A 26510-nucleotide genomic window follows, 5' to 3' on the forward strand; every position below is an offset into this window, starting at 1 on the left:
TCCCATCTGATTCCCCCTCGCACATACACCCCCCCCCCCATAAAGCCAGGGCCACAAACGCGTTCTGAGTATCTGTAAATGTCCCGCGGAAAGGGCACCGTGGGCGGAGAATGTCAGCGGCTGTCACTGTGCACCTAGGGAACGTCGTCCTCGGTAGCCAGAATGAGGTGATGGGCCGGCCGCCGCCCCCAGCGCCCGCCCGGAGGACGGAGAGAAAACACAGCCGAAGGCGAGCCCAGCCCTTGTGTGCTAAGCTTAGAGCGTTGCTCTCCCGTTTCTTCAAAGCGCTTGTTCTTAGACCAAAATGTGAACGAAACAGCTGGCCGGACACTACACCCTTTCGGACCACGCCTCGCCCCCGGTTCAAGTCCTTGGAGAGGAAGTCCTTTTATTCCCCTCCACCCTCATTCTTGTAAACATCACCCCTTGGGAGTAGTAAGATAAAAAGAGTGAAAACCACAAATAAAAAATAGTCAAACTACAAGGGCAGCTGTCATCCGTCCAATTCTAGGAGGAGAAGAAAGGAGTGGGAGACATTCACCACTGCACAATCCCCCGCCAGGCAAAACAAACGACAGAGAGGGATAAAGGTGGGGCCCAGCCTGGGGCAGAGGCAGGGGGCTGGCCGAGCACTGGCAGGGAAAACCCTGGCTAGGCCCTAACGGCGGGCGCTGTCCTCGGTGCTGAAGTGTGTCCCGGGCCTCAAAACTCGATGCTCCAGAACTGCGTGGATCTCCAGGCCCTCCGTTTTCAAGAATCTTGAGTTGCAGCAGGAGAAAATCGGAGATTTACTCAGTCGTGAGCCCATCAGTCTACCTTTCTCCCTGGCTCACCGGGATACCATCCTCACGAGTGCAAAGATAACACAAATCAGAAGGTCGCTAGCACCCATTCAATGGATCGCTGCTATTCACATGCTTTTACACTAAAGACAAGCAGGGGCCTTCATTCTTTTCCTCCCCGTCACAAAGAGTAGAGGAAGCGGTGCACCTCAAAGACAGACCCGGCCTGGTTTAATGTGCGGTGTCTACTGCTGTAAAAAAATATATATATACTCGTTTCTTTCCAACATGGTTGTTTTTGCTAAAGCGCTGGAAGTGAGGTCTTTGCATTCTGTGGTCAAAGACAGACATGGCTGAAAATTACCCCATCTAGTGCCACAGGTGAGGCGAAGGCTCGCTCTGTTGTTACAGGGAGTCTTGGGGGAAGACTGGGGGGACGGAGGAAGGCCCGCACCTCAGCAGAATTGTAGCCGGCTAGGCTCAGGAGGGTTTGCTGCTTCCTCTCTTCCGGCCAGTGGATCTCGAGTGATTAAGCAGTGGCACCCAGCGTCCTGATTGGTGTCACTGCACCCTTTAACGAAGAAGGCCCAAGAAGGGGGCGTGGAAGCTCACCTCCTCATACACAGATTCAAGATATTCCGAAAAGCGCGGTTTGAGAGAGCATCTCCTTCAAGAAACACACACACACACACACACACACACACACACACACACACACACACACACACACCACCTACCTATCCGGGAGCTGTGGCTTGGTGGGACATCAGTTACGATTCAATCCACCCTTCGGGTGCTTTTCATCTTTAAAAAGTGCGGGGACTTTTCTTTTCCTGTGAGGCAGAGAGGAAACAGCAGTATTTTCTTTGGCAGCGGGAGCAACGCTATTATTTCAGTCTCTTTTGTTGAACACGCGGTATCTCCCAGTGCTGACTCTGAGAGCACCCTCACGGAAATCTTGGTGATTCGTACAATTTTTGATGTTTCCGTTGCTTGGTGGTGAAAACTGATAGGACAGTCACAGAAAAGGGACAGGCCTGGAGTAAACCATCGGGAGCCCCTGTCTGTTCGACAGCAATGTGAGGGAAATCACTATGAAAACGAGTAAACGCGATCACGGAGTACTACCCCCCCCCCGTCACCCAGACACACCCAAAGGTCAGGTTTGTTTTACCCCCAAAGAGTAAGGAACGGAGGGAGAGCAAGGGGGAGCCAGGAGACAGCTGCGGGAAGGCTTGAAAAGGCCATCGAGTTACAGAGCTCGGCGGGCGTCTCCAGGTGTTGTCTGGGGCGCACCAGGAAAAACCCGCAGCCAGCGCAGGGTCTCTGGGTGTTTGGCGCCCTCTGGTGGAAATTTTCCAGTTACCGCCTTTTTCTGTCAGGGGGGACTTCACCCAACTCAGCAGGGCGCTTACACATCGCTGAGAGAATCTTTAAACGCCTGGGAATTGAAATTGAAAAGGAGTGAGGAGGGTGGGCCAGGACGAGGAGTGCTGTCCTGCCTTCCGGGAGCCACCTCCACGCTCGAGTTCCCCAGGCGTGTGGCGCGGCACTCGTGCGTGTTATTAACCTTCAGACGTGATCAATCACGAAGCTCCCGGTCCCCTTCCTCAAAGGAGAGGGCTTAGAGAGAGAGAGAGAGATGAGGCCCCTTTCCTCCGGTGGTGCCAGGTAGCTGTGTTCCAACGAGGTGGCTTTGGGGATGCCTCTAACTGGGAGAAGAAACTGGGGTGAGGAAACTCCATGATCTGGGTGGCCCCCCTCCTCTCGGTCTCTGTTTTGCCTTTCCGGTAACCCTGGCTCAATACAGAGCATCACTCATAGAAAACCCTGTGGAGGGTCGTGGATCCTGGGGCAGTCACAGGAAAGGGACTAAGGTGATGCTGGTCTCTTCTTAATCACCGCTGATGTCTTAGCTCCAGCCGACCAGCATCAGCAAAGACTATGCTAGTCTTCTCCAGGAAACGGGAAGGAGGGGGGCAAAGAGGAGAAGAAGCGCCCAGTGAGTCAGAACCCTCCGTAGGAATTATCGTTCCCCTGCTCTCACCCAACATTGCCCATCTCAAAAATTAAAATAAAATAGAAAACAGAGCGTGCTGAGTACGTTCTGGATTACTCATAGGACTTTGCCCCCCCCCCCCCCGCCCTTCTGATCGAAAACCCGTGAGCTGGATTTATGACCGCCCTATAAAGCTCCAGAGGCGGTCAGACACCTGCAAAGGAGCCCCACCGCTCCGCGGACCAGCTGCCCCCGCGAGCAGCGGCCTCGTGATTCCCCCCGCCGAGCGGGTCCCCGCCTCCCCACTCTGCCCCCGCCTCCCCCCAGCCCAGCGGCCGCCTCTCCGGAGCTCTCTGTCTTCTCCAGGCTTTCGCGTGCGGACCGGGGTTTGTGCGAGCAAGGAAGCAGCCCAGGGTGATACCTGGCACGTACACCGGTGGCTGAGCCGGAGACGAGCCGGGGTCGCTTCACGCAGGAGCCACTGGAGGGTCCAGCTCGCGCTCGCTGAGCCAAGGTGGGTAACACGGGATCTCCCTGACTTGCCAGCACCCAACCGCGGTTATTCAGCCGGGTCCTCTCAGCCTGAGGCTTCCCCTCAAGCCCTACCCCACCCCGCCCCGCGCGCGAGCCTGTCGCCCACCTTCCGCAGCCTAGTGCTTCCCGCCGGTCCAGCCGCAGCTGCCTGCTGGCGGCCCCCGCCCCCCGGCCCTCCTCACTCTGGCGATCCTTATCAATGGTTTCTTCCGGAGGACACGTAGGAGCTGAAGTGACACCAGAGCCATTTTCCCTGGCGCTTCGGGGCTCGGAGCTCACGGCTCTCGGTTAAGCGCCTGGGCAGCAGCGGCAGAAGGTGCGAGGAGCGCTAACCTGTTACTTCCCCAGCACCCGCGTTCCACCGCCGCCCGCGGAGCTTCGAGAGAGCGCGCGCGGGGACAGATGGCCAGCCCGAGGGGCTAGGCGCAAGAGGCGGCTGGTGGGCTGCGCTCTGCGGGGTCTTAGATTTACCCAGATTCTCATTCTCTCTCTCTCTCTCTCTCTCTCTCTCTCTCTCTCTCTCTCTCTCTCTCTCTCTCTCTCTCTCTCTCTCTCTCTCTCTCTCTCTCTCTCTCTCTCTCTTTCTTTTTCTCTCTCTCTCTTGAGCAAGGGGCGCCGGGCACTCATCTCTATCCGAGGTCTCTAGTGCCCAGGGCGCAAGTTCGCCTCTCAGGTGACGTTCGCCTTTGTACCCTCTGCCACCTTCTGTGGCTCAGTGAGACGAACTCTGGGGACTAGGTAGAGTAGATACGGCGAATCTGGGACGCAGCCTTGCCCTAGACTTGGGATAGCTAGAAACAAGGTGTGACAAGAAGCCGGCCAGCAAGGTTCCGACCCGCTGCCTTTTGGCTGTCTGGAGGGCAAGGTGACTGTTTCTTAGCGGGCCAAGACCTAGGGAAAAAAGAAAACAAAATATGAATCCCTTTACCTCCTCACCTTGTCTCACCAAAGTCCCTGTCCCCGGCGCCGTGAGCTTCCTTCTTTCCAAGGAATTAGCCAGACACAACAACGCGAGCCAGACAGCGACCCAGACGTACCCGCCCCGCGCGCCCTCCCCTTGTCTGCGGGTCTGCCAGGCTGCTGGGAGCCCAATGGGGCTTGTCTCGGCTAGGCTGGAATTCACTCGAAGAGTGCTCCTAGCCCTGTCTCCACCCCCCCCGCGTCCTGCACCCGCCTCGGGAGCCCCTTAGCCCCGAGCCTCACACGGGGTCACCCCGTTGAGCCTCCAGACTTGAGAGTCGCTCTGGGCTACTACTGTGCCTGCGCCCCAGTCTCCGAGCTAGCTAGCGCCTCCCCACCCCCTCCCACCAACCGCGCACCGGGACCCAGCCAGCTCGTTGCCCTTGGTCTCCCTTCCGTCTCGGAGACTTCTGTGACCCGGACCGCAGGACCCAGAAGCTCTCCCCAGTACAGCTCTCCCTTCTGTTCGCAGCCCGTTCCTGCGCCTAACCCGCAGGGGACCCTTGAACGATAGAGACCCCGGGACCACCGAGCTGATGGCATCTTCCACGCCTTCGTCTGCAACCTCCTCGAACGCGGGAGCGGATCCTAATACTACCAACCTGCGCCCTACAAGTAGGTCCTGCCCCAGTTTCCTATTAAATGGACTGCAGCGGAGGTGGGGGCGCTGGGACCGCGGGAGGCCGCGCTGTCGGCACGCTAAAGCAGAGAGTAGAAATGATGGAGGCTGGGAAAGAAACGGGGCGCTATCCCGGGTTCCTGCTTAGAGGTCATTTGGCTGCCCAGGACACGAGAGGTTACTCCCAGGGCACCGAAGGACGAGGATACACAGGGGCCCCCGCGGGATAGATAGATCCTTAGGGTCTTGGCGGCGCGCATGGCGTTGTGTTGTTGTTGTTGTATGTTTGTTTTGGAGACAACAGGGGTCAGAACAGGGGGGGCTGTGTGAGGAACCCGGAGTTCCAGCGAGAAGGGCTTCTTTTTGTCCCCCTCTCTCTCTAGCTTTGAGCTAAGACCTGACCTCCTCCTCTCCTCTCCCTTCCCCGCCCCCAGCGCTGTACTCACAGTCCATAATCAGGGGAAATTTCGACGTTAATTGCAGCTTTTAGAAAACTCAGGGTCCCTAATTGCTCCAAATTTGTGTCTAGCTATTGACGAGTGAAGGCGAAGCCAGGGGCGTGGAAGGTGCACAAAACCGCTTGAGGTTCAATTAATTACATCTTAGAGACAAAAAGGGCGAAGGCGGGGGGGGGGGGGGGGAGTAGGCATCATCCAGGGTGGCAAGATGTGGGGGCTAACTAGGAGGAGAAATGGCTTGCCAAGCCTGGAGGCAACAGCACCCCGATGCTTTCTCCTGGCCAAGAGACCTGTGCGCAGGTGACAGTCTTGGAGAGAAGAGGGAAACCACATAAAGGGGGCATTTATGCTTCTCCACCCTGTCTGTCTCTAATTCGGAGTGACTTTCTGACTCCGTATAGAGGAACAGAGGCGCGGGATTTGTTTGTCTTTTTCCCATGTTGGGGTGAGCCTTTCCCACCGCTCTCCCACAAACCTATCAAGCTCCAGACAGCTCTGGCCCCAGAATCTCTACAGGGGAGGAGCTGAGGGAGACCGGTGTGGTTCAGAGTGCTCAGTGCTGCGATTTTTAGGGCACTTATCATAAGCCTGTGAAAACAATTGTTTCCATCAACGCAAGGAAAGGCAGGAAAGCCGCCCCCCCTTCCGGTCAATCTCTTGGTGCAGACTCTGGGGCAGGAGGCCCTAATTCCTCAGGCAACCTTGCAGCCCCCTGTCCCGGCAAGCAGACAGGCTGCAATTGCACACACAACAAAGCGGGGCTCTAGAGAATCGTCAGCGCTGGCGGCCCGGGAGCCAGGCGTTGGTGGTGGAGCCGGCGGTGGGAGCCGGCCTGGCAGACCTCCGAGGCCTGCGCCCCTTTTGTCTGTGATTGGGCCTGCACAGATTTCTTTCACGGCCCTCCCCACCTTACTCCAGTCCTCATCCTCACAATGCAGACTTTTATTTCCTCTCCTTCAGGGTTTGGGGCAAACCATCACACTGGGTACCCACACATCCTACAGGCAGATTACCTCAATCCTCAAATGCCCAGCCTCAGCAAAGGTGAGGCGATGGTGCCTCTGAAAACCACCTAAATGGTGGCCAGAGATCTTAGGACTCCCCGTCGGGGCGAATATCCCTTCCCTAGGAACGCCTACCCATAACTGGAGAGCCTGGGAGCACGGGTCCCGGGCTCCGTTCTCTTTCCGCCCTCTCGGAAGACACACCCCCACCTGCCAAGCTTGCTGCGGGTCTCAGCCTCGGCTGGATTCTCTGCTAAGCGTCCCGTTCTGCTCCCGTACAAACCTTACACTCCTTATTCCAGCCATCCCCTAGCAGGCAGGAGCTCTCCGCCTATTGGAAAAGGTGTTCTCAACTCCTGCCACAACAAAGGGGTTCTCGCTCACCTCTCTTCCTTCCTGTTTTCCTGTTTTTATTGACGCCTAACTTGAAGGAAAAGGCAAACTGGAATGTTTCTGAAGGCCAACCTCAGGCCAAGTGACCTTGGGAAACGCTAACCTCCCTGAGCAGAAATGCTTTTGTCACCTGAGTCTTAGAGCCACACTCCTGAGTGTTTTGTGGGTCGTTTTGACGATCAGATGAGTTGGCGTTTAAAGAGAAAGCACGGATATTGGGAAAGTGGAGCTCTATGCGCCGGGTTTTGCTGTTGCACGGATTTCCTGTCTGTCCGTGGGATTCCATCTGTGACACACTGTCTCACGACGTCAGGCCGTTTCTTCTCCCCTCCGGGGCTCTGTTGTGCCTAGGGTTTAATGGATGTCACTCTGCTTATCTCAGCCAACACTCGCGCGCCGCCCGGAGAAGCGACCCGGGTGGGGTGGGGGATGGGAGGCGCCGTGCACGGAGGGCTGGGAAGGGAATGTCTTCTTGGGCCCACCCTACACGAAGTCTTCTCAGGGCGGCAGGCTGCCTCTTCGCCTTCTTTGCTGGGAGTTAATGCTCCTGCAGCCCGAGGTTCAGACCCAGAGGAGAGGTGGCCGGCCGCATCTGCCTGCCCCAACCTCTGGGAGTCGGAAGGGAGGGTTAATGAGGGCCAGGTTGCGAAGGGGGTTATGGGTGGGCTGAGGACAGGACGACGGGGGCACCATTGTCTTCCCTACTCCCCAGTCTGACTGGAGCAGCCATGCGAGCCCGATCATCTAGTCAAATACTATTTTTCACCCAATTAATTCCTGAACTCTTCCGCGACCCCATTTCATGCCAGTTTATTTTAAGCTGCCACTCGGCTGGAGACCCGCCAAGAAATTATGAGACGTTTGGGTCCCAGATGCTTCTGTGTTCCCTCTCTGAGCCGCTGTGTTGTTCCCTTCAAGTCCGGAGGACTAAGACCTGGGGCTGGGCGAGCCAGGCAAGCTCCAAGGCCGTCTTTGTGTGTGTGGTTAGACCGCTTGGGCATGGCATCCATGGCTGTGAGCTCTACTTCTCCAAAACACGGTTCAGTGCCTGAAGTGAGCACGCGTGATGAGAGCGAGGAGCTCTGGCTGTGAACCAAAGATGCAGGTAGCTCCGAGTTCCTCCAGAACAGGGGTTTTCATGAGATGCTCTGGAGAGGGCCTCCACAGCCTGAACCTTGCTAATTTCTTTTTCCTGTCTCTGCCCCCAGCATATGATACTTGGTGTGGTGTAGCCCATGGATGCACCAGAAAACTGGGCCTGAAGATCTGTGGTAAGTGAACAGGCTCTCAGGGGGTGGGTCTCCTCAGAGTGGAGTGACTCACGGGCCAGTGGGTTTGTAGGAGTGTCGCACATCCGTAGGGGTACCCTGACCCCTGTGTCCCAGCGCCCAATGAAGGCGGTCTCATGGAAGCCCTGGTCCTCCTCACTCGCCAGGAGAGAGAGGTCTATACCTTTTAGAGACCCAATAACCAGAAAACGCTTAAATACAGGCACTCATTTCGCCCAGTAAGGCCTCGGAAGCAGGGATACAGCACCCCCAAGCGGCAGCCATGCTGTCCTCGCCGGCGCCTGGCTGCTTAGACTTAGCGCGTTCTGCCCTGAGTCTGTAAAAACCGCACAAAAATTGCCAACTGGTCTGGTTTTCCGGGCAAACCGACCAAAGGTGCACTATGTATCAAGGCTGCCACTGATCCTTCGTGGTTGCCCACGCCATCCTCCATCCCCAGTTGAAGTGGCATCTCCAGCCTGAGGGGTTTGCACCGAATTGTCACCGTGATTCAAATTTCGTTCTTGGGGCTTGAGGGGAGGGTGGCAAGAAAGGGAAAGGGTCGCCTACAGCCCTAGGTGGCCTGTCTAGGCGAAGTGCGAGCAGTGTGGGTTTGCCCTGCAGGTCTTCGACGGCAGCAGAAAAAAAGGAAGTGGGGGCAGGTGTGGAGGGGGAGCTTCAGGGAGGGAGAGAACCTGGGGGAGGGAGGCATTGTCTGGCACGGTTTGCCAGCAGGGAAGGAAAACAGATCTGAGGAGGGGAGAGGAAAAGGAGCGGGAGGGTCTGAAATGAAAACGCCCAAGGGATGTATTTTTTTTTAAAGAAGGAAAAAAACAACCAAAACAAGAGATTTGTTCGAAGGGACACAGCTGAGTGGCTCCGGCTGAACAATGAGGAGTTTCTTTCCTGATTACATTTCACCATCTAAAATTCTCTAGCCTTATCGGACCAGAAAATACGGGTGTCCCCGGGCAGGGGATGGAGAGGCGCGCGGGGCGGGGGGAGATTAACGAGGGGCTTATTAAAGAGCCATCCGTCAGCTGTTGCGAGAGATAGCAGCAGAGCGGCGCAGCCGGGCGCTGAGCTCCGCCCCCCATCCTAGGGACCCGGAGGGGAATGGGTGCTGTGGAGGCCTGACCTTCCCGCCTCTCCAACTCCCGGTCCTTCCGGCCCCCGGGTCGTGGCTATTCAGACTCGGTGAGGGAGAGTGGTTATTTAGGGCTTTGGGAAATCAGCGACCTTCCATGGTTGGCTGTGCATCATCCTCCTTGCATGGGGCCCTGGATCCCGGGATCCACTATTAACCGGTAACGAAAACAAGGCTCAGTTGCAAGACCCACAGATGCAGGAGTCCAGCCCTGCGGCCATAGGACCCAGCGGTTTAGAGATCCAGTCCTCGGCAGGCAAAACTGGTGGGCAACACCAGAAGCGGTCTCTATGCTAGAGCAGTCAACAGCCCAGAGCTTTGTGCTATTAATAGCCCCTTCCCACTCCCACCCAGCCATTCCTGGCTTAATGGCCCGTTTCTGGCTGGTCCCTTTTGGCGCCATGGCTCCTGCCTTCTGCTGCTGTCACTGTTGTGCAATCCGATGGCAAACAGAACGAAAGAGCCCGGGCCGTGTGATGCTGCGGGTAGGGACAGGTTCCAGGTGAAGGCCACTTTTCTCCCCTGGCCTGTGGGAGCTAGGGTGTGAAGGCACAGTCTCCATCCTGCCTCCTCCTGATCTTGACACTGGTCTTTGGAATAAAAGGTCCAAATGCTCCCGAGGCAGACCCGATGTCCTGAAAGGGAAAGGGACCAGGATAAAGTCAGGGTTTGGCTGAGCCCAGAGTCGGGGCTCTAAGTCATTTCATTTTCACCTCCTCTGAAAACCCATGCCACAAGGGAGAGCTTGGGGCATGGGAGTGGTGGCTGTCATCCATGAAGAGGTTCCTCTCTGTAAACACACACACACACACACACACACACACACACACACTTTGGGACAAGTTGCAAACTGAGTGACTGGAGGGAGCAGAGGACAGTACTGCTGGAAAATTACCCTTTACTAAAATGCTGTCCCTTTGGGGGCCACAGGGCTGCCCACCAGACTTGATGCTGAAAGAAGACAAACACAATGTAAGGATTCATTTCCCATATTTGGGCCATGTCTGGCTTTCTAATGTAAGCAAGTGGAAGTAGAATGCACCAGTCAACTAGTGGGGACCCCTGAACCCACAGCCCAGACTCCAAACCGTTCCCAAACTCCTTTCATTCCAGACCCTTTACACCCCCAGGTTCGCACCATCTTGACCTAAGATCAACAAGGTTGGCTTGACAGCCAAGCATCTAATAGTCTCTTTCTACCTTCAAACCCATCACCCTGGATGGGCCCCTAAGCATCTGTGTTTTGCTAAGATTCACCTCTCACCCACCCCTGTCCCCCTCCTTACTCCAGGGAATGAAGCTGCAAGGATAGCCACAGAGTCCCCAGTCAAACCCTCAGCTCCAGAGGCAGAACCCCCCTGGGAGAGTAATCAGATGGAGGAACCCCAAGGTTCTGCCAAGAGCTGGAGAACGGCTGCAGGCTTGGTGGCATGACCTAGATAAAGTGGCTAGCATGCCTAAGCTCTGGCTCTGCCAGTTCTCCAGCCTGTCCTTGGTCTTCCATCATTTATCCCCGTAGAGGTCCAAAGCTTGCTGCCCAGACTGTCCCTCCACACGTGTTTTAAGTTTTTAATCAGTTGCCTGTTTTAAGGATAGAGATACCTCATGCACTCCATATCTCTGGTTTCTTGTGAAAATCATAGGAGATCTGTTAATATGCCCTGTGTCCATAGAAATCAAAAGGAGCTCCTTTCCCTAAGCTGACTTGGTGTTGGGTTTCAGTATTCCCCGTGCCCGGTGACCATGTGTCTTTATGCCACACCTAGCTTGGAGCTTCACTTGCAAACAACTATCTGGAGCATGGCGCTCTCTGTTTCTACACAGCTCACTGGGGCCCTGGCCTTTGAGTCGGGGAATGAGAATGAAGAACACCAGCATCCCAGAGGGGGTGTCCTCCCAGGATGCTGCTGCTCACCTTCATTTGAGGGTGGGTGCCATCTGTAGCTTGAACCAGCACAAGCTGCAAGCTCTGTCCCCTGTGCTGGTTACTCACATGCTGGCACTAACTCCTGGTAGCTGGGGTTCAGAGTAAGGGAGAATATAGGGTGCTTCTGGGAAGTTTCAGGGACCCCATAGCCAGGACCCCTTGTTAGTGAGACCACTGTTAAAGCATTCACCTCATCCTCCACTTAATTTATCATCTCCGCCATTCTTAGAGAAGCAGATACCTCCTTGCAGGGCCCCTCTGAGCCAAGAGGAGCTTGGATCAGATGGTAGAGACTACAGAGTAGGTCTCAGTGGGACAGGACCACTCTTCATTGAGCCATGTGAATTTGGTTTCTCCAGCCAGACATACTCTACAACCATTGTTCTGGACAAAGGGAAACAGTGCCAGGGACCAGGACCCTACAACCCTCTAGTGAATGAGTGCTGCCTCCTGGCTCTGAACTCTTGATTATGTCTCAAGGATCTTAGTTTCTACAAAGGCAGCTCTATGAGCAGGGTACGGTGTTTCATAGGGGGGGGGTGGACATGCTCCAAGCTGGCAGGCACTCCAGTCTGTTGGGTTCCACCCCGCTTCCTGGAGTGATGTTAGGGATGTTTGCACTGTCTACCATGGGTGAGTTTTCTTCTCCTTCTTGGGGGAAGTAATGGGGTGCTGTGAACCCCAGCCTGAGCTCAGAGTTCATTTCAGCATGCTTCTGGATAGTTTCCTGGAATCACTGTAACAGAGGTGGCCAGATGCCAGACTGAGGCTTCTGGAGGATGGGAGATTGGTCTCACTTCATCTGTCTCATTCTAAATAAATAACAAGCTGCTCTTCTACAAGCGCTCCATAAGTACCTATAGCTAGCCAAACCCATGTCAAGGCTGGGAGATGCTGGGGCCTTCTTGTCTTTTCCTAATACTTTCATCACCTGAGATGGGTGACTCAGGAAGAGCTGTGCTTCATATTCGAGTTAAAAATATTATACCTGTGATATATACCTGGTGCCAGAGAAAAGACATCTTCCTTAACTTCCAGGACCTTATCCTTCCCTCTGCTGTCCTCACCCTCCTCCCTCTGCTGTCCTCACCCTCCTCCCTCTGCTGTCCTCACCCTCCTCCCTCTGCTGCCCTCACCCTCCTCCCTGTGCTGTCCTCACCCTCCTCCCTGTGCTGTCCTCACCCTCCTCCCTGTGCTGTCCTCACCCTCCTCCCTGTGCTGTCCTCACCCTCCTCCCTCTGCTGTCCTCACCCTCCTCCCTCTGCTGTCCTCACCCTCCTCCCTCTGCTGTCCTCGCCCTCCTCCCTCTGCTGTCCTCACCCTCCTCCCTCTGCTGTCCTCACCCTCCTCCCTCTGCTGTCTTCATCCCATTGGTTCCACAGCCCACAAACCCAATGTTGTCAGCATCCTCTCCGTCCCTTCTTTCCAAACCCCGTCCTGGGGCTGGTTACTGGAGTGGAAGCTGTCCAGTCAACTTAATTCAGTTGTTGTCACGTTCAGAGAGGATATGGGGCTCACTTGCCGCTTTTCTCTCCTGCATGACTGGGTCTGTGCCACTGATGACACCTGACACAGCCAGCCCCTCCCCGCCTGAAGCAAGCAGTGCAGAATCACTGTGTATAAACCACACACTCTCAGTGGCTTCTCTCCTCAGCAAAAAAAACGAGATCTCTGCTTGGGGGTCAGTCAGACATGGCTGCCCTTTGGTGGCTGGGTAGTTCCCAGACTCTCTTAACAACCTTCTTGTGCTTTAGGCTTCTTGCAAAGGACCAACAGCCTGGAAGAGAAGAGTCGCCTTGTGAGCGCCTTTAGGGAGAAGCAGTCCTCCAAGAACCTGCTTTCCTGTGAAAACGGTGACCCGGGTGCCCGATTCCGGCGCACAGAGACGGACTTCTCCAACCTATTTGCTCAAGGTGATCCCTCCCCAGCCCTCACCCAGCCTAGCCAGCAGTGCCTCATTTGAGTATCTTGATTACCTCCCCCCCATCCTCTCCCCAACCACGCTCGCCAAATTTACTTCTTTCACTGAGAAATGCCATGTTTTGTGAACCCTCATGAAACCTCCTTTCTGGCCTTTGTATGGGTCGGCTCCCTCCTCCCAACTGCCCAGGCCCCCGCTGTTTTGAAAGGCGGATGATGGAACTCTGTAAATCATGCAACTCTAAAGACACTCCCAGAGACAAACAGGGACACAGAGGGTCGCAGACGCTAAAAGAATCTTACAATCAGAACATCGAATGATTCTCTTAACATCACTTATCCTCCCAGATTACCGACCCCCAAACGCCCAACCCACTCTCTGGTAAACTGTACACTGGGGCTCTCTTGCTAGCTCCCCCTGCTGGCTCTGCAATGCAGGCCTTGGGAGGTGCTTCACGAGGCCCTCACATGTACTCCTCCCTCCATTAACTCCTACACAACCACAGAGACCACAGCTTCCTTAAACCTCTGAGACAGCCATGCAGCGGATGGCCACACATCCTGCTCCTGTGCTCCCCTGGAAACATCACCCAGGGGCCCCAACAGCTCCCCTCCTTCCTGCGTACCCCCTTTCCCAATTCTGATCACCTCCAGATACTTAAAAAATATCTAGTCCCCAAAGGATGAAGTCAACAGAAGGTGGTGGTCCCTCTGTGGCCTTCCAGAACCCATACCCACAGCAGCCCCACCTTCTGCTACTCACAGATCAAGCAAATTATGAATACCAAACCAGATGCACAGGGACACCTGGCCCCTAGGAGGCCAACAGAAGCACTTTACATCTTGTTCCTCACAGGTGTCCATTCAGCAAATGGACAGCTGCCAGCGTCAGCTGCTGGAGGTTTCTCTAAGCACTCCACTCCTCCCCCATACGAGCAGTCCTGCCTATCAACAAGTGTATAAAGCCCTAGGAATGCATCAAATGACTTGGTGTGGGCCCGAAGTGCATCCTTCTGGGAGCTGGGTATCCCAATACCAGTATAGACCCCTAACCTGGAAAGCGCCTGAGCCCCTCTGGAGGCTGACCCAGGGAAACACAGGTATGAGGCAGGTGGTAATCGCTCTTTGGCTTCCCTCCTCTGGTTAGATCTGCTTCCGGCCAAGAATGGGGAGGAGCAAACTGTGCAGTTCCTGCTGGAGGTGGTGGACATACTCCTCAACTATGTCCGCAAGACGTTTGATCGCTCCACCAAGGTGCTGGACTTCCACCACCCACACCAGTTACTAGAAGGCATGGAGGGCTTCAATTTGGAGCTGTCTGACCACCCTGAGTCTCTGGAGCAGATCCTGGTTGACTGTAGAGACACCCTAAAGTACGGGGTTCGTACAGGTAAGCGTGAGGACAGGTTGACCACCCACCTCACCTAGCTGGTCAGGAGCATAGCCAAATCAGGTTGAAGAGGCTCTGTCCTGGTGAGGGAGGACACCAGGTGCTCAATGACAACAAGGTCATCCTGGGCCGCAATGACTGGAGCAGTAACCCTGGCAATAACCCGTGTCTTTTAAACTAAAAAGGTACTGAGATGTGGTAGTAGGTCATTTATTGCTTGTTTTTGTTACAGACTGTTCATAGTCTACAGAGAGTAGAGTGGCCCATTCCTTTAGTCATGCCTCGGGTCCACCTCACTCGGGGAGCCCCACCTCCCTTGTCTGTCACAAGCTTCCCTCTTTGTTGGTGTCGGTCTCTAAGGGTTGTCATTACAGACTATCACAAACAAGAGGAATTTATTTTTTCATGGTTGTTGAGGCAGAGCCTTCAAAATCAAGGTGTCAGCAGGGCCATGGTTTCTTTGAAGGTGCCCAGAAAAGATTCACCCTTGCCTTTGTGGCTTCTGGTACTCCTGGGCGTTTTCCTTGGCATTTCTTAGCTTATAGGTGCCTCACGGTGGCCTCGTGTTTGCATCTGCAAAAACCCTGTCGCCAAGTAAAGCCACAGTCACAGGAACAAGGGACCGGGCCTCGAATTCATCTCTTTTGGGAATACAATTCAATGCAGAACACCCAAAAGGAGTCCCCTTCTCCCCTCTTCCTTCCCTCCCCCTCCCCCTCTCCCCCACTTGCATCATATTCCAGTGAGTCACCAAGTCCTATCTCCTACTTAGAGACTGTCCTTTCGACCCCTTTTCACCTCTCCCAGAGCCTCTCTAATCAGCAATCCTGGATCAAGTGCTTACTTTAAAATCACCCCAAGTTCAAAGACATCCTAAGCCTCTGCAGGAGCTGTTTCTTAGCACTGAAATAGTTTCTCTGCCTGGCGACTCTCTTCCCTCCCCGCCTGGCTCTGTTGCGCCCTTAGGCAGACAGATCTTCAGGGCTTGGGGGTCCTGGGCACAGTTGCCATCACAGGGCGAAGCCTCCATGTGAGGCTTGGCACATTCTTGCGTGCCCTGCTTCTTTCTCTCTCTGCCTCTATCTCCCCTCATCTAAACCCTAGAAGATAGACTGAAGACCAAGAGCCTGGAGGCTGGAATCAATAAAGTGAGGTGATTGGATGTGGGCCACACACTGTTCTAACGAACTAATGAGGCCGACCAAAGACGCTGTTTAAATCAGGGGTTCCAAGTAGCTTTTGAGGTTAGTCAGCACCACCAGCCTAAATGTAGTCTCAGTTTGTAAGACTCAGTCACATGCACAAAGTCTGTCTCCTTTGTTGAAGAAAAGCACTCATCAATTCAGCTCTACCGCCACCCCTAAGGCCTGATGCTAACCTGTTCCCTGGGGGAGAAGTGCTGCTTTGCTGGTTTACAAGAGAGCCAGAGTTCCCTGTTTCCGCTTGACTCGCTTCGACCAATGCTCGTGTCTCATCAGTTTGTTCTACACACTTTCTTTGTGTTAGGGAAACATCTGTCTGTCTGTCTGTTGTCTGTCTACCATCTATCTATCTATATATCATCTACATCTATCTATCTATCTATCTATCTATCCATCCATCCATCCATCCATCCATCCATCCATTAAAGCCCCAAATGTCTCTCAAAGAGAACACAGAATTGTGTCATCTCACGCCTGCGGTCGGAGAAAGCATATCACCATTAGCTCATTGCATATCATCAGCTCATCGTATGAGTCCACCGAGATGTTTAGTCTGTGGCACTTCTGATGGGCACAGCAGCTTCCAGAGGCAGACATTTGCATTTGCAGAGTACATAATCTTCCACACAACATGGAACTTTCTGCTGCCCTTCACACTGTTGGCACTGGCTAAAGGACACCATTGCTGCTGTATCAAAAGCCAGCTCCTGGTTGCTGACCTATAGTTTCGAGTATACATTCAAATGACAGACTAAACCCCTGACACATATCAGAAACATTTTGAAGGATATGAGTGCCAAAATAATGAATTGGGTTCTAATAATGAGTCCAGCTGTGCCAGGTACAGTCTAAGAAAGGATATGGGGGCATTTGACATTGCTCTGCAAATTAACAAAGGACCCAGCACATGCTTTTCCTTGGACTGCTGCAGGGATGAGGCAGCCTTCAATCAGAGCAGCCACTTAGGGGATTGCTGGCTTGTTCTTTTTTTAACTTCTCATTACGGAAAGTTTGAATTCATACCAAAGTAGAATTGAATAATGAACCCATGCACCCAACACCCAGCTTTAACTATCACCAACTCCTGCCCATGTCACTTCACCCTGACCCCGTCTCTGCATTGTATGGAAACAAGTCCCCAAGAAAATATTATTGCAACACCTATCTGCACCTTCAAGAATTTCGTTTAAAAATCATGTCAGTGTTCCAGCTGGAAAAAAAAACCAAGTTCCTTAATACTATGAAACATTCAATTGCCTCATGAATATATAAGAGCTTTTGTTGCATGTTGTTTCCATTCTCTTGAATCCGGATCCAGTTAAGTCCCTGCACACTGCAGTTGGTTTATGCACATCCCATTCAATAGATTTCTTCCTGCATCTCTTTCTTCTTTGCAGTTTAGTTGTTGGAAAAATCCTACCTTAAAATGACTTTCTCCCCTTACTTGAAATTAGACCATGCATTATCCAGTGTTTTGTCATAATTAAAACCAAAATCAAGGGTTAGACCTGGCAATGTGTGCCCAAAAAGCCAGTACTTAGAAGGTGAAGTTAAGAATAGTTTGAGGATAGTCTGGGCTACATAACAAGACCTAGCTACAAAGTAAAATACGGAGGGAAAGATGAGAAGGGAGGGAACGAGGGAAGAAGGAACTGAATCTAATAGGGTCTGCTCGGCAGAGGCTGTTAGAGGCTCTGCAGGCGGAGGCTGTGGCCATCTGATAAAGGGTGTTGGGGGACAGACTGTTTCACTTTGTGCCAGACTCGGTCTTGTGTTCTTCTGCCATGCGGTGTGGCTTTGGTACCCTATCAAAGTGTGATTCAGTTTATTTATAATCCAGTATTAACTTGGGATGAAAGAATTGTTTTTTACAGTTTTCAAGTGGCTACCATATATACTTTAATAGATTTCAACAGAAGTATTTCTTTAGGTTTTTTTTGTTGTTGTTGTTGTTTTGTTTTTTGAGACAGGCTTTCTCTGTGACTTTGGAGGCTGTCCTGGAACTAGCTCTCATAGACCAGACTGGTCTCGAACTCACAGAGATCTGCCTCCCTCTGCCTCCCAAGTGCTGGGATTAAAGGTGTGCGCCACCACCCCCAGCTTAGAATATTTTTATCATTTGACAATTTCATACATGTATACAACGTGTCTTGATTACAACCCCTACCACTCTCCCTGACGCCCCCAAAAGTCCCCCTCCTACCTTCATGTTGTCTTTTTATTTATTTTATTTTAATTTTTTGGTTTTTTTTTCAAGACAGGGTTTCTCTGTGTAGTCTTGACTGTCCTGGAACTCGCTCTGTAGAACAGGCTGGCCTCAAACTCACAAAGATCACCTGCCTCTGCCTCTCTGAGTGCTGGGATTAAATGTGTGTGCCACCACCACCCAGCGTCTTTTTATTTTTTATAATCTGTTAAGTCTAATTAGTATTGCCTACATGTGCCTGGGTGTAGGGCCTTTCACCTGACTGCAGGTATCAGCAGCCATGCTCCTGAAGAAAAGGACCCCTCCTTTCCCAGGACATTGAGGGGAAAGCAGATTCTCAGGGAGGAGACTTAGACCAGGAACATTCCACCTCTAGCTCTCTGACAGTTACTCACGGACAAAGGCAGTTTCCACTGGAAACGTAGCAGTCAGCAGATCTCCCCAACACTGTCGTCTGTCACATATTCCCTAGATAATGTATTGTGGTGACTCCTTCATGACAGCTGAGCCAAGCCTGCTGATGTGGATTTGAGCTTTTGGTAAACATCAAGTTAGCAACACCTTGGCAATAGTCATAAGTTCACTGAGGGCAGAGCCAGTTGAGGCGCAATGTGGGTGCATGGGACTTTGGAGTCGCAGAGCGCAAGGGTTTCTGTGCTCAGGAACTGAGTGAGGATTGATCTGCCTACTCACAGAGGAGATGCTGGGTCAGCTCAGCTCTTAATCCGTTTAGCTCCATTACTTTAACGGACACATAACTCTAGATGGGCAAAGAACACTGATGCTTGCCATCACATCTGTCCGAGAGACCAGAGGGTAGTAGGTGGTCTCCACACCAGGTCTGACTTGAAACTTCCCTCAGGCTTGGTTTGAGCCACAGAAGTCTGAGGCCCACAGCCTCCTCTCCATTGGCCAATCTCAACCTGGCTTTTAAGTCCTTGTGATAGTGAAGTGAAAGTTGCAATAGGTATGAAAAGAATAAGAACTAGCATGCCGTTCAGTAGGGAGTTAGGAATGAGCCTTAGTTTGTAATCCAAGCTGGCCTTGAACTCACAAGCCCCTCACCCCTGGCCCCCAAGATCACAGATGCACATCACCTTGCAGGGCGTTCCCATGTAACTGAAGAAATGTGTGTGGCAGAAGAGCTCAGCTGAAAGCCAGCAAATACGATAGTGGAAAGCATAGCTCTTTTTACGAGTCTCAATTTTGGGGCATATGTCTTTTGTCTTATTTGCTTGTGTGGGTGTTTTGCTGCATATGGTACACTGTATATGCATGCCTGTATACCGTGTGTGTGCAGTGTTCACAGAGGCCAGAAGAGGGCAGCAGATCACCTGGGATTGGAGTTACAGATGGTTATAAACCACCATGAGGGTGCTAGGGATCAAACCTGGGTCCTCTGGAAGAGCAGCCAATGTTCTTAACCACTGAGCCATCATCCCAGGCCCAATTTTCAATTTAAAAGCATGGTACCTTAGAAACATAGACATCTGAGGGTTTCATTGGTGCTAACCCCCCCCCCCTGCTCCATTATCCTTGGTGATCACAGGATGGAGATCACATCCGTGTGGTCCAGCCCTTTTGCTCTGAAGATAGATTGCAAAATCTGGCTTTGCCTTAATGCTTGCCTGTTGCCATTCCAGGTCATCCTCGATTTTTCAACCAGCTCTCTACTGGTTTGGATATCATTGGTTTGGCTGGCGAGTGGCTGACATCAACTGCCAATACCAATATGTAAGTCTTGTGTATTCTTTTCCTACAAGTACACGTGATGCATATGGCTTAAAATGTTCAACTCTGATGGTTCTGTTTGCTTATAGTTATTTTTTCTCACAACACCTTTTAGATTTTTCACAAGGTGAAAAATTGTTCTTGAATGATGTAATGAGAGCACGCTTGCGGAAAATGATAGCTAGCTTTGAAATCTCTGTGTGCACTTTCACAACATCCTGTTTCTCTGAATGCACTTTCACAACATCCTGTTTCTCTGAATGCACTTTCACAACATCCTGTTTCTCTGAATGCACCTGCTTTGGACTGTGATTTTGCTACTTTACCACTTAGGCTGTATTTCCTCCATAATCAAGCTGTTATTAGCCACAAATCACCTTGATCAACCTATTGGTTAACTAAAACGTCTACAACAACATCCATCTACAGTAGATATAGCATGTGTTCATTTCAAAGTAGCTGGTAGTTTTTGCTGAGTTTAACACTTTGGAAACCTCGGCTTGCTTGTGTAGACACCATTTTCACTCAGTTATACAATCTTTTAAATTTATATGAAACTTATTCCAAGATTTTAAAGGTTCAAGTACAACCAGGTTAGTCTCAGCAATCACCCCTCAAATTTCCTTTACACATGTGTGTCATCTTTGGAGGTAAGACTGTATTACAAGATATGGGGGGTAACCATAGCTTCAAGATAATTATCTCTTCCCTCCACACTAATGATAGTGTTTTGCCACTACCAATGCACCCAGACAGTGGCATAACATTCAAATAAAGTATCCAGAGGAAATTAATGAAGCAAACTTATTACAATAATTTAGCAATGACTGCATAAGAACCTCAGGGGTGCCTGTCACTACTGCACATTGAGAAGCTATTTAGCCGTTTTTTGTCAGCTACCCTGTGGCCCTGGGGTCAAGCCCAGGCCAGGGCATGCTTAGCATTCCTTCTGCCATGGTTCTCCACCTCAGCCCTCAACTCAAACTAGTTTCTGAAAAAAGCGAACTTAGGTGAACGAATGGGATTGTAAGAAGTGCCTCCTGACATAGGCAGAGATCTGGTTATTAAAGTTCAAGGTGATCTTTAAACTATGAATCGCTCTTGTGTATCCCAAGGCTGCCTAATACTGTGGCTCAAGATGCTAAAACACTTAGTATTTTGATACTAAATACTAAGAAATCCAGACCAGAATTTAAAAGTAAAGGGGGCAGGTGGAGCCTTTTATGCTAAAAGGCTTAAAAGTTCAATTGATTAGAAAATGAAAGTGATGCCAGGTGATGGTGGCACACGCCTTTAATCCCAGCACTCGGGAGGCAGAGGCAGGAGGATCTCTGTGAGTTCGTAGGCCGGTCTGGACCGACAGCCTCCAAAACAATACAGAGAAACCCTGTCTCATAAAAACCAAAAAAAAAAAAAAATGAAAGTGACTTTACTCTCGCTGCTCACGCACGAGTCATGCCGTCTTCATGGCGTGAACTCAGGTCAGAGATGCAGTCGTCTCCACCAGCCCCTCAAACACAGAGTCCCCTTTTGCCGTCTTTGTCCTATTATGGTTTGTAGAATAAAATATTTATCATCAAGTGCAAACATCATGACATACTAATTATAACACGAAGAAAATACACTAATGCTTAATTGTAGCATCTAATGGGAAGGAACAACTTAAATTAGAAAATGTTGTCTGTTTGTTTGAACCCAGCAATTTAGGAAATAGTGAGAAAAGCAAAGTAAAGGGAATATATGCATCTGGGCTGGGGGTGTGGCTCAGAGGTAGACCGCATACTAAGGCCATAGGTTTCATCTTCTCTGACCCACCCACCCTCAAAAAAGAGTACATGTTCAGTGTGGTCCAAATATCCATAGTGACATAGGCACTGTATTCACCAATCTTTAAATGTGTTCTACAGGCCTCGGACTGCAGCTTCTAATATGTAGCCAATATCAAGGTAAATAAAAAGAGTTCACCCCTTTGAACCACTTATAAGTAAATCTTAAAAGCTTTTCTTGAACCATAAAACTCTCATGGATTCTTTTCCCCCCTTTTGGTCTATATTCATAAAATCAAAATCCTTGACTCTTCCCTCAGCTCAGCTCAGCCATGAAACACTAAAATATGTCCCAGCCACCTGAGGTCAAGGCCAAGCCAGCTAAATGACACATAGTAATTGCCTCTCTGCTGAACAGGAGGTATTTGTAAAATATGATTCGATTCCAACAGATCGATAGAGACAGTTATTTAGAATAGTGAAAGATCTCCTGTCAGCTCTAGGGACAGGCATTGTGTGAGGAAGTGATAACTATTCTCTAGACAGTCTCCTAGGCCAGGTTCCCTGGAAGATCATGACATGTGACAGCATCACAGGCGCGCAGGTACATTTGCTCCCTTGTGACAGTTCCTTCCACAGCTAGGAATGCTGCTTCAAATAAGCCTGGGAGAGACTGGCAGGAGAGCTTTATTCTAGCCAATTGTGATTTAATTACTGATATGCTCACACCTCCCCTTCCTCCCCACATCCACTGAGTTTGGGTAGCACTGGTGACAGAGCGTAATTACTATCTCTGGCAAGTCCTTTCAAAGAATGATCCAATATCCTCATTCAGATGGAAGTGTAGGGCATCTGACTGGTTAGCAAAGAAAGAATGTTCATGACCATGTTTTTATATCAGTCTGTGCATGCAGCTCTGGGACCTGTTCTCCCAGGCAAGGACCTATGAGGGTACAACAAAAGCTTTGCGAATGCGTAGCTGTTCTTGGCACGTACCCCTCTTCCACCAAGTCCGCCAAGAACAACTGTGCAGGTTGTGTAAGCCACAGCACCTGGTGACACATGTAATTGCGACAGCAAGCTCTGCCTCTCTTCTTTGCCACGAGCTTGAGCGTCTCACACATCTGCTGCTTTATTTTCATGGAAGTTACACTGGAGAAATTTCCAGTGGAGCCATCAGTCATCATACACTGAGGGACAAGCTGTTAGAACAGAGCCTGCAACAAGCAGTCCCCATTTGTCACGAAGAAACAGCTACGGCATTAAAGGACGGGGATTTCTGACCCTGAAACCAACTACTGAGATCTCACACAAATCAAAGCATTCCTCTGAGTTTCTGTCTTTCATCACGAAAGCAGGGGCAATGATGTCTTCCCTACAGAGTGGTTCCGAAGATTTAACAATGGCTCAGTCCTAAGTGCCTACGGTATGCAAGACACCCACACCCCCAGGGTAGGTAGGCACACACAGCTTCCCAGCTCTTGTTTCTAACTCTTGCCATCTCTGGACAAAAGAACATCTCCCGAAGGTCCCCTTACATATCTTACTTATGGCACCTGCCACATCTGCAAAGAGAGGAGGTCTAAGAGGATGGACAACAGCCTGTGTGGAAGTCTTTCATTAAGGTCCTCAGCCTGGAAGTCACCAGAACTCCAGGTTCCTCTGTGCCTTTCTGGTTCACGCTATACCATAAAGCTCTCAGCTACAGAGCTACTCCACGTTGCATGCAGATTGCTGAAGTTCTAGCCATTACTTTCTGTTTCAAGACTTAGGGAAGCAGGAGGGCATGATGGACTGAGGGGCTGGGGAAGACAGGAAGGGAAGGAAGCTTGAGTAGCAGGCATAGCGGAGGCAGGCAAAGCAGGGGCGTAGTGTTACCCCAAAATCAATCAATCAATCAATCAATCTCAGACGCCACACAAAATACTTCCATAGCAGTTGTTTGGCCATAGCTAGCCCCATGATTACGCGTAAAGAAGCTAGTAAAGACAGTCTCTTTACTGGATTATGAGGGAAAAGACAGTTGGTGTGGTTAGTGACTGGCAGACTGCAGCAACAGCATCTTGACAATCAGTTTCCTTTAATTCTGAGTACATCTCACTAGCAAGCTGAGGTGGGCAGTCAAGTGGCTGACCTACTCACAATCCTCCCTTAGCGTCCTCAAATCTTACTGTTTTAAATTCTTACTTCCAATCCACGTCCTTATGCTGTAGCCCCGGGTCTTTTGTGGAGCTACTATACCTATCTTGGATCCTAACATATAACCATGTCCTGTGACCTCAGCATCCCACCAGCTTCTTCTGGATCTGCACTGACCTTTGATCTCTTGACTTCGTCTTTCACCTGTCATTTAGGGAAGGGGCTTCTAATCTAGGCTCCAGGTTGTAAGGGGAAGAATTTCTTACAATTACGCACAAAATAATGTGTATATCTATACCTTTTACCTGGAGAGAGGGACTATAGCCTTCCCTAGGATTCCTAAAGGAGTCTCTGATCCAATTAGTCAAGATCTAGGGTAAACTTTAAAGCCTTTAATAAGAATATGGATACAGGAAGACCCCTCTCATTATAATTCCAAATATAACCCAAAATGGAAGGCAAACTCAGAAGTATCTGGAGCAAACCATCTCATTGCTCCATTTCTCAGATTATGAATCAACATCCATGACCAGAGAAAACTTTGCAAATGTGTAGTTGTCCTAGGCTTACACCATACTTGTCCTTTAAAATGTTTCTCTCAGCTTCTAGGAAAGGAAAGATATAAGCACAAAGTTTGGGAGTCAGTATAGTACTAGCTATGAGATAACTGGTCCCCCAGGCCAAGGCACAGTAACAAGATATCTTAAGGCAAGGATCAAATGCTGGATTCACCTTAGTAAGTGTCCATCTCAGGCTTGGGAATGAAGTTTTGTAACATCACTGTCTCCTCCAAACATAGGGGAAGCTCAGAACTCTGTTTCTGGTTAACAGAATTGAACAAAAGCTTAGGAACCATGTGCACAACATAGATAAGGACTCAGAAATGCATGAGACAAGTTGGTCTCCTGATGGAGCTCTAGACTCTTCTTGCCTGTCCTGAAAGCAATGGCCATGTTCTTGATCCAGCAAGGAAGACTGATTTGCACAAATGTGAGGGCTAAGTTGATTCGATCCTGGAACACACATCAAGCCAACTCCTTGGTTTTCAGTTCCACACATTCTTCCTCCCCAATATGGTTTCTACTTGACCATCTAATGCTGACTTGGCTCTAACTCAACTTTCATCCAGTCCTTGAGATGATTTTGACATTGCAGTGTGTGACTCCACTGTTTCTTTCCTTGATCTAGGGAGATTTCTTGTTGGTATTTAATACTGTGAAATCTGAGCACACAGACCACCACCAGTACCTCTTCACCGTGCAAACATTTTGGCCATCCCAACACTTCCAAAAGTCACTGGAACCATAGATAATACATTCGTTCAACAATGTGGAGATGCAACCCATGAGTTTACCTCTTACACTCAGCATCCCAGGCTAAACCAGGAACCCTTCTCTTCTTCTTCCTTTATCAGGCCATCAGACATGAGGGAGTGTTGGTTGCTACGGTGATGGGGCTCAGAACAGAACCAAAGCATGAGTGTGACCTCCAGAGGTGATGGTAACTGAACACATGTTTTCCAAGGGTCTTCCTCCCAATTTTTCATCAAGAAAAATGGACAAACTCCTTTTGAAACAAAATCCTTCTCCTCCCACCAGACATATCCCCTGAGGATCCTGTTGGGTCTTTTTGTCCTCTTGTACTGCCACATGATTAATGTGACTGCATTTTTCCCTCCTGATTAAAACTTAGTGGCTTCACCTGTGTTTTACTTATAGCAATAGTTATCTCATTCTTGCAAACAGCTTTTCTAAATCATTAAGCAAGATTCCCATTAGGCTTTGGCATTAGCTTTCAACCCCAAGCCCCTAAATGATGACAATGCCTCCTGTATTATTTGGCTGGGTTGGTCTAGGCATCTCTTTTCAGCTAGGATGATCTTGCCTCAGCCTACAGACACCAAAGCTTAAGAAGTTCAAGCCAAAGCAAGAAAAAGAGCCTCAGAGTTTAGTAAATACATTCTGTCTTCAGGCTCAATTTTCTGTGGATGGTCTTCCTTGACTTGTCTTGGACCCTGTTTAGTACCCTGATCTTGCTGCAATGACTGTCCTACCTTTGAACTTCTTTTAAAAGAACATGGCTTGCTTCATTTACATCTGTTTGTTGGGAGACAAATGTAACCTACCAAGAGATCTGATACAGTCAAATATGTATGCAAGTTGACCGTCTTCTTGTTATTTATAATTTGTCATTAGAAAATCATCACTTCTAATTATTTTTGACAGATATTGACTCCAGAGAGTTATAGATACATAGTTGTCCTTAGGGATTATAAGAAGAAAGAACATGTAGATAATTACATTGAGATCTTTAAAACACGGGTCAATATTCCCAATTATCTTCACAGCCAGCTTTCAGATGTTTACATTGTTTCTGAAAGATAGACATTAGCCCTGCCTATGAGCATGAAACTGGCAGTCCTTTAATAAAAAAAAATGGTTCAACCAATTGTAAGTAGAAGCTAAAATTCAGTTTTTCAAATTAACATTTGCACTGCCCTACAAATAGTAATGGTGAATCCTCTCCTCTGGGCAAACCACGCCTGAGACAGGTGCGACTCTTTTGCTGGTGAAATATCTCACAGCAGATTTTCCACCACCTCTCTTGGTAACCCAGACTGGTTTTTGGTACTTTAGGATTGCCGACACGTCAGGAAACAGATCATTTCAGTGGTTTTGAGCATCCATTGTTAGAACCCAACTACAACTGCTGAACTGTGTTCATCAAATAAGTAGGTTTATTTATCAGTTTTCCTTCTTTCTTTCATTACCACTCCAGGTTTACATACGAAATTGCACCCGTGTTTGTTCTCATGGAACAGATAACACTTAAGAAGATGAGAGAGATCATTGGATGGTCAAGTAAAGATGGTGATGGGATATTTTCTCCTGGTAGGTTTCTTTTCTGTAATTGATTGCCCTCAATACTGTCCATGTGGATCCTTTCTTCTTTATTAAAATTACTAACACAGGTCAATTACAGAAATTAATGGGCTTCATTGTGACATTCACATATATACATATATTACAATCAATAATCGTAACACTGTGCCTCTGCCTGTGAAC

At 50.1% G+C, this 26510-nt stretch overlaps 1 protein-coding gene and 1 long non-coding RNA gene across 4 annotated transcripts in view; one reads left to right on the forward strand and one right to left on the reverse strand.

Moving 5' to 3' along the window:
* Positions 1–362: 362 nt before the first annotated feature.
* Positions 363–3069, reverse strand: LOC121140376. 2 transcript variants are annotated; one of them, XR_005877180.1, is made up of 4 exons: positions 2353–3069; positions 2079–2223; positions 1520–1615; positions 363–1353 (listed from the first exon to the last, which is right to left on the reverse strand). It is a non-coding gene; the product is annotated as an uncharacterized LOC121140376 (long non-coding RNA). The 2 variants fall into 2 exon arrangements; XR_005877179.1 differs by having other exon boundaries at positions 1520–2223; positions 2353–3066.
* Positions 3070–3106: 37 nt separating this feature from the next.
* The window catches only part of Gad1 (glutamate decarboxylase 1), a 38212-nt gene continuing 14808 nt past the window's right edge, over positions 3107–26510 (forward strand). The window contains exons 1-7 of one of the 2 annotated variants that reach the window (XM_005065167.4): positions 3107–3295; positions 4748–4890; positions 7958–8020; positions 12846–13004; positions 14159–14401; positions 19453–19543; positions 26224–26336. In XM_005065167.4, the coding sequence (XP_005065224.1) occupies positions 4812–4890; positions 7958–8020; positions 12846–13004; positions 14159–14401; positions 19453–19543; positions 26224–26336 (748 nt within the window). In that variant the 5' untranslated portion in view covers positions 3107–3295; positions 4748–4811. Of the gene's footprint in view, positions 3296–3519; positions 3632–4747; positions 4891–7957; positions 8021–12845; positions 13005–14158; positions 14402–19452; positions 19544–26223; positions 26337–26510 lie in introns of those variants that run through there. The other variant, XM_013121730.3, reaches the window with a different exon arrangement.

The sequence above is a fragment of the Mesocricetus auratus genome, unplaced genomic scaffold (assembly GCF_017639785.1).
Source record: "Mesocricetus auratus isolate SY011 unplaced genomic scaffold, BCM_Maur_2.0 Super-Scaffold_100004, whole genome shotgun sequence".
Taxonomy (NCBI): domain Eukaryota; kingdom Metazoa; phylum Chordata; class Mammalia; order Rodentia; family Cricetidae; genus Mesocricetus; species Mesocricetus auratus.